At 39.2% G+C, this 14227-nt stretch overlaps 1 protein-coding gene across 11 annotated transcripts in view; it reads left to right on the forward strand.

The window, feature by feature from the left end:
- The window catches only part of LOC120088145 (cleavage and polyadenylation specificity factor subunit 3-II), a 61111-nt gene that overhangs the window by 9858 nt on the left and 37026 nt on the right, over positions 1-14227 (forward strand). For all 11 annotated transcript variants that reach the window (XM_039045235.2, XM_090305975.1, XM_090305974.1 and 8 more), the window contains one exon: positions 13222-13339. In XM_039045235.2, coding sequence (XP_038901163.1) covers positions 13222-13339 — 118 coding nt within the window. The remainder of the gene's footprint in view (positions 1-13221; positions 13340-14227) is intronic.

Raw genomic sequence — 14227 nt, forward strand, 5'->3', positions numbered from 1 at the left:
TGACAGATTATGAAACTTGGTGTAACATATTACTATCAGAGATTTGAGAAAGATTATGGGACAATAGCAACACCATTAAATCAAATGCTCCATAAAGATTCTTTCGGCTGGACTTATTGTGTCATGATAACTTTTATAACTTTGAATAGATGATGGTCACTTACATGTGTTGGCCCATTCTTTTGAAACAGACTTTTTTATGTGCCGCTTTACCCGAAAATGAGCTTTGCTCCTCTAGGCTCCTGGCGCTCCCGTGGTTCGCGAGAACAGACATTGAGAGAGCTGTTTCTGATGTGAGATTGATAACTTGTAGAAATACAAGTTATTTATGCCACCTTATCTAGATATTGCGGCCAAAAGATAGTAAATATGCGTCGATTGTATGAAAATTAGCTCAGAAATACAATAATTATAAATTATTGCAATTACACCCACAAGATGGAAAACATTGTGTACATCAAAGTGCAATGCGTAAAAGTTTTCTTGATAGATTTAGCTGGGTCTTTATGTTAATCCTCAAAAAATGCTCTCCCCTCTCTCCTCCCCCCTCGTCCTTCCCTCCCTAGCCTTCTCCCTCACCGATCCTAATCCCCCCACCCTCCTCCTCCCTCACCGATGCAAAGCCTCTCCGATCAGTCACTTTGCCTCTTCTTTTCCTTGCTCTATCTATTTTCCCGTGCCCTCCAAAAAGTTTCTTACCCCCGATTCAGACCTCATGGAAATAAAAAGTTGCAAAATAGGAGAACACTTTTTCTGTATGTGGAAAGTGCTCAATGGAGTATACATGGAAGATATGGAAAAAAGACAAAAGATACTATTCTCTTCTCCATTGTTACAATGGCTAAATGAAGGACTAAAGCAGCTGCTGAATGGACCAACGTTTGAATTCTTCCTTCTAAAGGAAAGAGTGGATCAGAATGTCATCCGTCTCTCCAAATTTAATGATAACAGTGGATGGTTCGTGGAATGCGCGGTCTGGCCATGGACAGGAGGTAGAAAAAACATACACATCTCTTATTGCAATGGTACAACTGGATGGCAAGACTTCAGCGATATGGTAAGTGAATTCTTAACCTCCTTGCCCTCTTTTGACCCTTCTCAGGTTGCACCCCCTGTTTCAGAGGTTAGTAATAAAAAATCTCAACATCAATGGACTGAAAGAAGATCCATGAAAAAAGAAACCAGTTATAGAAGAAAAAACGGAAGGCATACCCTGCAGCCTACCTCAAACTCGAAGCTGAAGCATCTCAAGCAAACTTTTTGGGTCCAGAAAAACCAAGAGGTATTCAAAGAAGACTTTAACCAGCTTTGGATCTCCAAACTCTTTGCTTTTAATGAGTGGAAGGAAATAGAAGAAAACCTGAAACAAGTCTTCCATACACCGGTTATCATCAATCCTCTGTTTGAAGACAAAGTCTTAATCAAGCTAAGCCAAGGGAAGCTAGGAGATCTAATTGAAGCACCTGGAAAATGGCAATCAATAGGGCCTTGATTTGGGGGTTGGATCTCAATAAACAACCTACCTTTGGATTATTGGTGCATAGCCACATTTGAAGCTATAGGAGTATATTTCGGAGGACTTGAAAGTGTAGCAAGTGATACTCTTAATTTCATCAATTGTGCTGAAGCAAGAATTAAAGTAAGAAGGAATAGTTGTGGTTTCATACTAGCAACCATAGAAATAAAAGATGAAAAGCATGGAAACATTTTTCTAAATTTTGGGGATATACAATGTGATGAGCCTGTCAAACATCGCAAAGGAGATCTTCTCAACCAGTTATCCAATCCAATTGATATTTATCGAGTTCAGCAAGCCATGAAAGATGAAGGGGCAGAATTTGAAGAGCTTGGATCAGATTGGTCCTTTCTTCTTTCCTCAGACTCTAAGCCGAATTTTGCAAGAAATCCATGTGCAGCGTTATTAAGGAGCCCCGTTCAACAAACTTTGAATCACCAGCCACACTCATTTTGCAAGAAAATAGTAGAAGAATTCGAAGAGACACTTCAAAACCTTAAAGAAGTTTTAAATATTTCAAAAACCCGCGAAGGAAATTATCAAGAAGAAGGCCAAAAGTCACCTCGGCTTAAGAGTGAGAAGTCTTTTCCTCTCCCTTTTCAGAAGATTCCGAATTTGTCAGAGGAAGTAGAAGAGTTCACTCCCTTTTTACAGCAAAAAAAATCCTTAAAACAGCCGGTTGGCGAAATGGTAGATAAAGAATCTGAACAGCCACATTTATTGAGGAAAGAGAAGGAACCTATGGAATTAATACACATTGAATCCCCCTCTTGTTCAATAGAAAAGTAAAAAAAAAAACGGCTCTCCCTCATTTAATAGGAGCCGTTACACTCTCTCTCCTTCATTTGACAATTTAAACCTCAAAAAAGCAGTTACAACAGGGGAAATTTCAGCAAAGAAATTCGATTTTGAAGCCATCTCTGCAGTCGATCCCTCTTCAGTCAGCCCTACACAAGTTACACCCCTTCAACACCATACCTCAAGAGCTCGAACCACTTCCGATCATTTTCCCCTTATTTTTGAAGCTGGTGCATTTGAGTGGGGTCCTTCCCCTTTTAGATTCTGCAATAGTTGGCTAAAAAATAAGGAATGCTGTTGGATAATTGAAAATTCTTTGTTGATAAAAGGGCAGCAAGATTGGGCTGGGTTTGCTTTATATTCCAGACTAAGAAGAGTAAAACAGAGTGTTAAAAAGTGGCTGACAGAGCATGAAAAATCACAGAAAATCAGAGAAGAAACCTTGCTGAAAGAAATCAGTGAAAGATACCTCCAAGCCGACAGCTTTGAGAACTTTTCAGTAGAAGAAGATATGAGATTATCCTTAAAGGCTGACCTAATATCTCTTTACCAAATAGAAGAAAGAGACCTAATCCAAAAAAGCAAACTGAATTGGCTTCTTTTGGGTGATGAGAATAATTCCTTTTTTCATCGTTTCCTTGCAGCTAAAAAAAGGAAGAATCTTATTGCTGAACTATTCAACGACCAAGGATTGCCAACCAAATCTTTAAGAGAGATTGAAACTATTATATTGGATTTCTTCTCCAATTTATACACAAAGGACTCAGGTACTCGTTCAGTTCCTTTAAATTTGGCTTGGTCAAAAGTCTCAACTGAAGATAACACTCATTTGATTACAAGATTCAACATAGCAGAAATTAAAAGTGCTATTCAAGCCTTAGGTAAAAACAAGGCTCCTGGACCAGATGGCTTCATAGTAGAGTTTGTTCTGCATTTCTGGAATTTGTTGAAGGATGGTTTTAGAGATGTCTTCGAGGAATTTTATCTCAATGGTAAACTCAACTCTTGTATTAAGGAGAATTTCATTTGTTTAATTCAAAAGAAGGAGGAAACAGTAAGGATAAGAGACTTTCGACCTATAAGCCTTTCTACTATCATTTATCAGATAATAGCTAAGGTGCTTGTGGAAAGGCTCAAGGTGATCATGCCATGTTTAATAAATTCCACTCAAAGCGCCTTTATCGAAGGAAGACAAATCCTGGACCCAATTCTTATAGCCAACGAGGCCGTTGAGGAGTATAGAGCTAAAAAGAAGCAAGGTTGGATACTAAAGCTTGATTTGGAAAAAGCCTTTGATAGAGTTGACTGGGAGTTTCTTGAAAAAGTACTCCATGAAAAAGGCTTCCACTCAAAATGGATATCTTGGATTATGGTCTGTATATCTAATCCTAAATTCTCCATATTCATTAATGGAATATTGGCATCAAGAGGAATTAGACAAGAAGTCCCCTTTCTCCTTTTCTTTTCCTTTTAATTAGTGAAGTACTTTCAGCCTTGATCAAAAGAATTCATGAAAAAGGTTTGTATGAAGGTTTTGTGGTAGGAAAGATAATATCCATATCTCAATTCTCCAATTTACAGACGACACTCTCTTATTTTGTAGAAACGACGATGAAATGTTAGAGATTCTCCGGAAAACTCTTACATTATATGAATGGTGCTCCGGTCAGAAAATAAATGGGGAAAAGTCAGCCATATGTGGAATTAATATTGAAGAATCCAAGTAAGAAGCCGTGGCATCAAGGTTAGGCTGTAAATCTGTACAGCTGCCTTTTTTATACTTAGGCCTTCCTTTGGGCGGTTATCCAAAGAAATTAGACTTTTGGCAGCCAGTGTTAGACAAGTTTCAGGGTAAACTCGATAAATGGAGAAGGTACGACCTCTCAAGAGGTGGTAGAGCAACTCTATGCAACTCAGTGCTTTCAAATCTACCGACCTATTATATGTCTTCTTTCTTAATGCCAGAAAAGGTCATTTCTTCAATGGAAAGAATCATGAGAAATTTCTTTTGGGAAGGACATAAAGGAGGAAAACTAAATCATTTGGTAAAATGGGAGATTGTATAAAAAAAAGTTGAAGATGGGGGGCTGGCACTAGGAGGTTTAAAAAACAGAAATTTGGCTCTTCTTGCCAAATGGGGATGGCGTTTTTTCCATGAAAATTCTTCTCTATGGCACAAGTAATAAGGAGTATTCATGGAAGAAGTTTTGGTGATTGGCACACTTTGGGAAAGTCCTTTTGTAGCCTCCGAAGTCCTTGGATTAACATATCAAAAAGCTGGTTGAAAGTAGAAGCCTTGGCTGTCCTAAAATTGGGAAATGGTAGCAGATTTGCTTTTTGGCACGACACTTGGGCTGGTAATTCACCCCTTAAACTCAGTTTTCCCTCTTTATTTAGAGTTGCTTCCAACCAAAATGGTTCTATTATGGACCATTGGGATTCACAATCACTCTCTTGGTCTGTACCCTTCAGAAGACTTTTGAAAGAAGAAGAAATACATGAATTTCAGACATTGCTTTCCTTGATTTCCAGCCTAAAGCCTTCTTCCAGACCTGACTCTCGATCTTGGTCTTTAGAAACAAGTGGTTCATTCACGGTAAAATCATTGTCTAACCATCTTGCCTTGGCCTCACCTATTGTCACCCACCTTTTAAAAGCTTTGTGGAAGACCAATAGCCTTCGAAGAGTGAACATTACAATTTGGATCTTGCTGTTTGGATCCTTAAACAGTGCATCAGTTCTGCAACACAAGCTGCCCTCCCATTTTATTTCTTCGAATGAATGTGTTTTATGTAAATCAGCAGGAAAAGACTTACAACACTTGTTCTTTGACTGTTCCTTCGCAAGAAATTGTTGGTTAGTCCTTTTTAAATCATTCAACATCAGTTGGGTGTTCGACTTTACTTGTAAACAGAATGTTCAGCAGTTACTCACTGGTCCTATCCTCAAAAAAGCCCCAAATCTGATTTGGTGCAATGCAGTAAAAGCAATATTAGTTGAAATTTGGTTCGAAAGAAATCAAAGAATCTTTCAAGATAAAGAACACACTTGGTTCTTCCGCTATGAGGCCGCCAAACTTAATGCTTCTCAATGGTGTTCTCTTTTAAAGCACTTTGAAGCCTACTCACTTCAAGACATATGTTTGAATTGGCAAGCATTCATCTTCCCAGTTTGAATATGGCTCAAGGAGAAGGATCAACACTACCCAATTTTGAAGACTCAAGTAGCTAGATTTATTTTATGATTCTCTTGTTTCCCTCTTAGTTTGTATTTTGGCCATAAAAAAGAGGGCATTTTCTCAGTTTTCTCATTGTTCTGTAAGCTTTATATTTTCCGTCTTTGTCTAAGTTCTATGGATATGATGAGGACGCTAAGGAGGTGTTAACCTAGTTGAGATGCCCGGGTGCGTCTCCTGATCCTGTCTCTTGTATCGATCCTATTCAAGTACACATCTCGTGTACTTTCTTTTTATGAATTAATAAAAAGTTTATTTCCTTTTCAAAAAAAAAAAAAAACATCATCAAGATAGAAGAAAATGAGATTTCTACTCTGTTTTGTAGAAAACCAAGTCACTGCTTGCGATCAAGGCTCAAGGCTAAGTGATCAACACATCTCTGTCACATTGCGCTCGTCAATCAACAATGAAGAGACGATTAATGCAATGACGGCGCAATGCGACAGTCGATCCAGAGCTGAACTTCAACCGCATGTGGTAATAAAAACGACATCGCATGCGAGCACCCGATTGAATGAGGCAGTTGAGCAACGCAAAAGCGGAGGATTGTGACACGTGTACAACTAACGGTTGTGCAGATTTGACGGTCTGATTACATAACAGAAGGAATATTTATTCCTCCATCTTTGGAATTTCCATAACAAAAAGTGAGGACCACAAGGCCGGAGTCAAAGATCTTCACCTATAAATACCCCCATAGATTTTAGAGAAAAATATGCTACTTGATAAGGGGCTAATTGATGCTAGATTGTTGAGAGAAAGGCTGAGTTGAGTGTTGAACTAAAGAAATCTGGGAAGAAGAAGAGACAATCTTCTCTCCTCTACTTCTTTCTTCCTCCTCTCTTCTTCTTCTTCTCCTCTTTCTTCTCTCTCGAACTCTTCTTCAAATTGCTCGGAGGCCAGCAACAGACGCTGTTCCTCCTCGCGCCTCCGTATCCCTTCGAGTCTTGCAAGCTCATTATTACTACGCATTTCTTCGTACTTCAGTCTTCTTCTGTTTCCTTCTGCTATAATGAGCTTCCCCCTCTCCATTTTCTCCTGCTTTTCCTCCTTTTCTTTTTCTTTCTTCTTCTTCTAATGCGATGATTAGTCTTTGAGGGTCAATAGTAGACCCTTGCGGCACATTCTCCCTGCAACGTCGCATCAGAGGGGTTCCTTCTCCTTCTTCTCCTTCATCGGTCTCAACCACTTGCGTTGTCTCGGGTTGCGCCAACTCCATCAACTGCGCTGTTCCCCCCCCCCCCCCCCCCCCCATCCTCCCTCATGGAGGTTGATTCTCCATCCTTTTCTAGGCTCGCAGCCCTCTGCTTCGCTTCTTCTTTTCTTAGGCGCCTTTCTTCACGCCGACACATTTTTCTTTCTTCTTTCTCGTTCTTCTTCCTTTCCTTCATGGCCTCCTCATCTTCTTCATCATTCTTTTTCTCTTTATTTTTTTTCTCCTTGCGATGATGAGAAGATTCAGCCTCTCCAGTCTTTCTCCCTTTGTTTTTCTTTTTCCCTTCAGCTACTTCTGGTTGCGTCTCCATTGCAACCTCAGGAATCTCCACAGCAACTTCAGCCTCCTTAGTCACCTCCACTACAATCGCTTCCTTCGCAATTCTGGAGGGTCCGTCATAGGTTTTTGCGTTGGCAGTCACCTCAGGAGTCTCTAGGGCTAGAATGCCTCTTCCTGTTTCTTCTTCAATCACCACTGTCTTCGCCATTACCACTGTCTCCTCCTCCGTGGACAGTGGTTGATTTACAACCCCTGCCTCGGGTAATCCACCTCCTAGCTCCAGATTGCTTAGTATGTTACAAAACACCTCAGTGTCATCGTGTCTTTTCTTCTCGCTCTCGGTTGAGACAGCTGGGGTTGGAACAGGGGTACTTTCAGTGCTTTCCCTCTTTTTGAACAGAGGGGGTCTAACAGCCAAGGGGTTTCTTTGGGCTCTCCCGGCGAATCTGGGGACGGTGTGGGCTTGGGCAGCGAGCCTGCGACTGGCAACCAGAAATGTTGCCTCTCGAATATCGACTTGGTTAGGAGTTGAGGGTGAGGTAGATTGGTTAGAAGCTTGGTCAGCCATGGATAAAAGCTTGGGAGAACTGGGAAAATCGTTGGGATGCTGGGGAAGAAGAGAGCTTCGTATGCTGTAGGCGTTAGGGTTTGTGAATGCAAAATGAGGTAAAGATTTCACAACGAGGGAAAGGGTCCTATTTATAGGTTGGGCCGTAGTGGGCCCAACGCGACTTTTGCGGCGACAGGTCTCGAGAAGCTCAAAAGGTCCGTCGTTCAAACTTCCCTCATTTATGAATTTTCAGAAAAATGTCCTTTCGTCTGCAGAATCATCATTGCTTTGGGATATGAAACGATTGGACTACCTAAATTACAAAAAGAATTTTCTTTAATATTTTATTCGAATGGACGCAAGATAAAGATTAACGCAATGTGCTCACCAACGCAAATGCATCTTTGCAGAGGATGGGCAACAATGCATACATCCCCGCAACACACCCCTTAACCAAACACATTTCTGGAGGATACCTCAACATAGTGCATTTAGCTAAGGACGGCCAAAGGACATATACGCGCGCAACACACCCCTCAACTCAATACAGTCGAGTTGGGTGAACGCAAAGCGTATCTCATTGGTTCAAGATGCGTTCATTATCGCCTTGCATACTTGTTGGTAATTGTTTTATTTTTTTATTATTTTTAATTTCTTTTTTTTTTATTTTCATCAACACAAGTTGCTATGACTTGCGGCAATAAATTTCTCTTTATTACTCAATCATTCACTATTTAAAGACCAACGCATTAATTACAGAAAAGTTAAAAGAATTAAAGACGATACAGAAACAAATGCAATAGAAATAAATGAATAATTGAATTCATAAAGTCAAGAACGAATTAAATGAGGAATTAAAGTCAACATTCAAGAATTAAAAAAGATAGGAATTTAAGGGAAGCATTAAACATAGTGGTGAGATATGGACCGAAAGATGCGTTTCCATGAGTGAGTGCAATCCACATCCCTGCAGGCGGTCCTGCTTGCCCGCTCAATATCCTAGGGACATTGCTCCTTTCCAGTAGATCCCGAGGCTTCTGAATTGCTGGGCAACATTCCTGGTGCTCTACTTCTCAGCTCGGATGCCAGTTGGCCCACTTAGATCTCCAAGTTCCTAATTGAAGACGCCTGCGCTTGCATCACTACGTCATTTTTGTCCATATATTGTTTCAGCAGTGTCTCTAATGAGCTTCTAGAGGTTTTAGAAGATGAGGGTTGCTGGTTGTGCGATTGCCTTGGTTGCCCTTGGTTATGGTGAAAAGGAGGATTCCCTCTACTGCCACCTTGATGGTTGACTGACCCCCCTTGGTTGGGATTACTTCCCCATCCGAAGCTAGGGTGGCTCCTCCAGCCAGGATTATAGGTGTTGCTGAAGGGATTGTTCTGGATGGTGCATACTTGCTGAAGGTTCGATGGGCACATGTCAGCTCCGTGAGCCCTTCCACAATTAATGCAACTTATTGTGGCCACTTGAGCCGGTGCAGTAGGTTGCGCTGATTATTGAGCGATGGCTCCTTGATTAATTGCCATCGATTGGAGGATGGAGGTCACCGCGGCCATCTGAGCGGCCAATGTGGTCATTCTCTCTTCTTCTTCCCAGATTTCTTCAGTTCAACACTCAGCTCAGCCTTTTTCTCAACAATCTAGCATCAATTAGCCCCATATCAAGTAGCATATTTTTCTCTGAAGTCTATGGGGGAATTTATAGGTGAAGATCTTTGACTCCGGCTTTGTGGTCCCCACTTTTTGTTATGGAAATTCCGAAGATGGAGGAATAAATATTCCTTCTGTTATGCAATCAGACCGTCAAAACTGCACAACTGTTAGTTGTACACGTGTCACAATCCTCCGCTTTTGCGTTGCTCAGCTGCATCATTCGATCGGGTGCTCGCATGCGGTGTTGTTTTTATTACCGCATGCAGTTGAAATACAGCTTTGGATCGATTGTCGCATTGCGTCGTCATTGCGTTAATCGTCTCTTCATTGTTGATTGACGGGCGCAATGTGACAGAGATGCGTTGATCAGTTTCTCGTTGAGTTTTGATCGCAAGCGATGACTTGGTTTCCTGCAAAACAGAGTAGAAATCTCCTCTGCTTCCATCTTTATGATGTTAGTGGGTGTAATTGCGATAATTTATAATTATTGTATTTCTGAGCTAATTTTCATACAATCGACGCATATTTACTATCTTTTGGCCGCAATATCTAGATAAGGTGACATAAATAACTTGTATTTCTACAAGTTATCAGAGATCCGAGGAGACTCGACTTGAGCCCCAAAACTAGGTTGGGTGTAGGGGGTCAATCTTGATTTTATTCCTCAGGGTGCTTCAGATCAGGTTCTTGTAGCTGAACATGCTTCGAGACATTGACCCTATGGTCAGAATCTTCAATCTGGAAGCGGAGCTGGTGCATCAAGTCATTATTGAAAAAATAAATAAGTCTAGTGCTCAAAGTACATGATAAGAAACGCCATGATGAGGCTTTGACTTGAGTAGTGTTTTAAAAAACCCTCTCGAGCATGTGCCTAGGCTTAAAGTGCAGGTTTGGCACCTCACCATGAAAAGACGAGGCTCACAAAGTAAGGCGCGCCTGCGCACCTTTAGTGAAGCCCCAAGGCTTCAAGCCTTGGGCCACTTTTTCATTATTTTTAAAATATAGTTATAATTAAGGTTTTTCTTCTTCATTAATTAAAAAATCAAATTTACTAAGCCTAAATGCAAAACTTCTTGTATTTAGGGGTCCTTTTTTTAAAATTTCCGCTTCAACTATGCTCTTTCTTCTTGATGTATTGCTTTTATATATAGTGAGCCTCACTGAAAAATGCCCGCGCTTTTTTTTTTTTTTTTCTTTGTGCCTTGCACTTAAGCCCTAGAAGACTATTGCATCTTGAACTTTAAAAAACACTGGACTTGAGCAAACACATAACGATCAGAAAAAATAAGTGGCTTGACTTGAAGTATATGCTGACTTCTCTCGAATCAAATTTCTGAAAGGAGAGCTTCGTCACATTAGCCCATAAAGTTGAAATTGATGAAATTGAAATATGAAGGTATATCTATGTTGGCCTTGTTGGATTTTCATCTTCCATTCATTATTGAAATTGATGCTTTAGGGTTGAGGGTAGGAGTTCTTTTGATGTAAGAACACCGTCAATCGCTTATTATCATACTTCGTCTCTACAGGCTCAAGCAAAACCAATTTACGAGTGGGAACTCATGGCAATCATACTAGCTATGCAAAAATGGAGACATTATCTGTTTGGTCAGAAGTTCGTAGGCAGTACAGACTAACGAGCTTTAAAATATTTACTAGACGACAAGAGGTTTAACCAGAGTATCAGAGGTGGTAAACCAAGCTATTGGGCTATGATTTTGAAATTTGTTTCAACTCAGTTTTGCAATTTTAATGGAAATGACACTCTTTCAAAAATGGCTTAAATTGTAGACCGTATAGCATTGTTTGTTTCCTCAATTATTGATGTAGCTATTTTGCATAAGGAGGTCCATAAGTATGTTGAGTTGAAAGAAATTATAAAGGGGCTGATTCGAAGCTAGAGGAACATTCTCATTTCTCCATTCATCAGAGTAACTTGCTAACAGCTAGTGCTTTCAAAACCCTCCTGATTCATTCCATCCATCCGTGCGGAACTCACTATTTAGGTTATAGCAAGACTGATTGAGCAAGTACAATCACTATCGCATTGAGTTATCCTTTTTCACTCAAGGAAGTGGCAGAAGTTTTTGTGAAAGAAATTGTGTGACTTCTTGGATTTCCCATGTCCATAGTGTTAGATAGAGAGACTTTTATAAGACAATGTTGAAATCAAGCTCATCATTTTCGGCTCTCCACACAATCTTCTCATTTTTTTAAGAAAGGTTGGCTTGGTCGGTTGGTTGGAAAGGTGCTTTCTGGCTACTCCGACCGTCATACCTGACGATTTGCATATTTGCAAAACCAACACTGATAGAAACTTAAGCTACATGGACCTGTCAGATTGAAACTTAGAGAAACTTAGAGAGGTGGAGAGATCGGGTGGGGATATGTGATGTAGTAGGAATAAGGGTAGTTTAGTAAATTTTTAGAATTTTTTTACAGATATGTGATGCAGTAGGAATAAGGGTAGTTTAGTAAATTCAAGATTAAACCCTATCCCTCATGTAATTTTCTATAAATAGACCCCCCTCTCTTGTATTAGTTAGATTTTGATGAATCGAATAAAGTTTACTCTTTGGATTTTACATTAATTTGGTATCGGAGCAGTCGGCTGGGCCAACGTTGATTGCTGCTGGTGGAAGATCGGAAAATTCTTGGCGATGCCGATCGTAAGAGGGAGCTTCATGAGTTGTGTTTGTTGTTGAACAATCCACATCTATATAGGGGGAACCCCTTAAATTTTAGAGAAGAAAGAAGACATCGAGATCTTTTTTTCAAGATTTTGCTAGAAGATGGAGAAGAAAAAAAATATAGCAGTTGGTATATGCAAGAAAGCCAATTTTCCTCCCAAAAGTAGTGTTGGAATTTTGATTCAAGTGATTTAGAAGAAGAATTCCAACATAATAATTTCGCCCGTGCTCATTTTTCCCAAAAAACCTACATTATCCACATTTGAAATTTGATTATAGCGATTCTAGCGATTTTGATGAAGATTCTAATGCAGTTTGGAACGGGATAACAAGACTACATTATCAACAAAGAGCCCTTCGATCCAATCAAACCGGTTTCTCAAGAAATCGACGTAAGAATTGGGAGTTATATGATTCAAAAAATGATTTAGAGTGTGAAAGCAATTATTATCACCAACATCAAAGAACACCCATGAATCATTCCAACACAAATTTGGAGGTTGAAACATTTTCAAGAAAATAGAAATATTCAAATAAAAATGATGTGGTAGGATTAGGATAAGTTAAGCTATTATGATCAAATCCTTAATTGATTAGGATTGGGATTAGTTTCCATGATTGATTAGAATTAGGATTAGTTTTTTTGACTTATTAGGATTAGGATTAGTTTTTTTGACTTATTAGGATTAGGATTAGTTTTTTTGACTTATTAGGATTAGGATTAGTTTGCTTTCCAATTCTCTATAAATAGAGAGATTGTCTTCTTGTATTGACAACTTTCAATTCATAATAAAGACTTTGATTTTATTATTGGAGATTTTTCTTCTTTTATCTCCTAGGCTACATCAATTTGGTATGATATAGTAGGAATAAGGGTAGTTTAGTAAATTCAAGATTAAACCCTATCCCTCATGCAATTCTCTATAAATCGACACACCCCCCCCCCCCCCCCCCCCCCCCCCCGGTCAGATTTTGATGAATTGAATAAAGTTTCCTCTTTGGATTTTACATTACCATGTTTAATGCTTCCTTGTGGGCATTGATCTCAAGGTCTTTCTACAAACATGAGCTTTGGTATTGTTCTTTTGGATTGGAGTCTTTTTTTATGGTTATGTTCAAACTCTCTTTGTTTGGGCTTATTTTTTTTGTGGCCTGTGCATACTTTCATTTCATTCACATGAAAGTCGTTTCTTACTAAAAGGGGGAAAATGTTTGTCAATTTTGGTTTCTTGCATTTGGTATGAACATTGAAGTTCTCTCTTTACTTCCTCTCGATTGCAGTATCCAACAATGGCATTGGCTCCTTTAATGTTGGAAGACTATCGAAAAGTGCTGGTTGATCGAAGGGGTGAAGCAGAGCAATTTACTAATGATCATATTATGGAGTGCATGAAAAAAGGTAACATAATTATGTCAAGATCGTAAATAGTGTGCAATTTGTCTCTCTTGGTTGGGAATGTGATTGTTTAGGCGGCCACAGTATAAGTGTTATCTTTATTTCTTTAAAATGGTTAAAACAGCAAAGAGTTATGGTCCATAGAGGAGTATGGTACATGTCCATGTTGATTAATCTCACAATGTGATTTATTTATTTATTATTTGTCTTTTTTTAAAAAACAAGAAACAAGTATTTTTATTGAAGTAATTAATGCTTCTTCCTGGTGCTCTCTTTCCAAGTCTTTTGCAGATTTCTTCATTCAAGATTTATGCTTAAATTGGAATGTGTTTGTTTTTCGATCCTTAGTTCTTATATTGGGATGTTATTGTACTTCTTACTTTATTTTTGTTTCTGAGTATTTTGAGCATCAATCTCTTTCATTTTTTCAATAAAAAATTCCGTTTCCTTTTAAAACAAAAAAAGAGATTAATGCTGTAATTGTATCATTACACAAGGGAATGAACAAATAAAAAATAAAGGCAATTACAAAGGAAACATAGGGGGCATTTAGCACGTAGAGTTGAGTTGAGTTGAGTTGGTAATTATTATAGGAGAGTAATTGGGAGAGTTGATGCGAATAACGAGGTGAGAAATGTGAGTTAATGTGAAAAACGAGGTGATAAACCTCTTTAATAATTGGTGAACCAAACGGTGGGTGGGTTTTTTTTACCCACCCAACCTAATCCAACTTGGGGGCCAAACACCCCATAAAGACATCCCAATTCAAACAAATGTCATGTCATATAAAGAAAAATTAGCAAAAAACTTGGAAAAAGAACCCACTTCTTTTGGAAAAGGAAATGAAACTTTTCATTGAGACTACTGCTCTAAGATACAATGATCCTCAAG

The sequence above is a fragment of the Benincasa hispida genome, chromosome 10, assembly GCF_027475165.1.
Source record: "Benincasa hispida cultivar pf3 chromosome 10, pf3_genome.v1.1, whole genome shotgun sequence".
Taxonomy (NCBI): domain Eukaryota; kingdom Viridiplantae; phylum Streptophyta; class Magnoliopsida; order Cucurbitales; family Cucurbitaceae; genus Benincasa; species Benincasa hispida.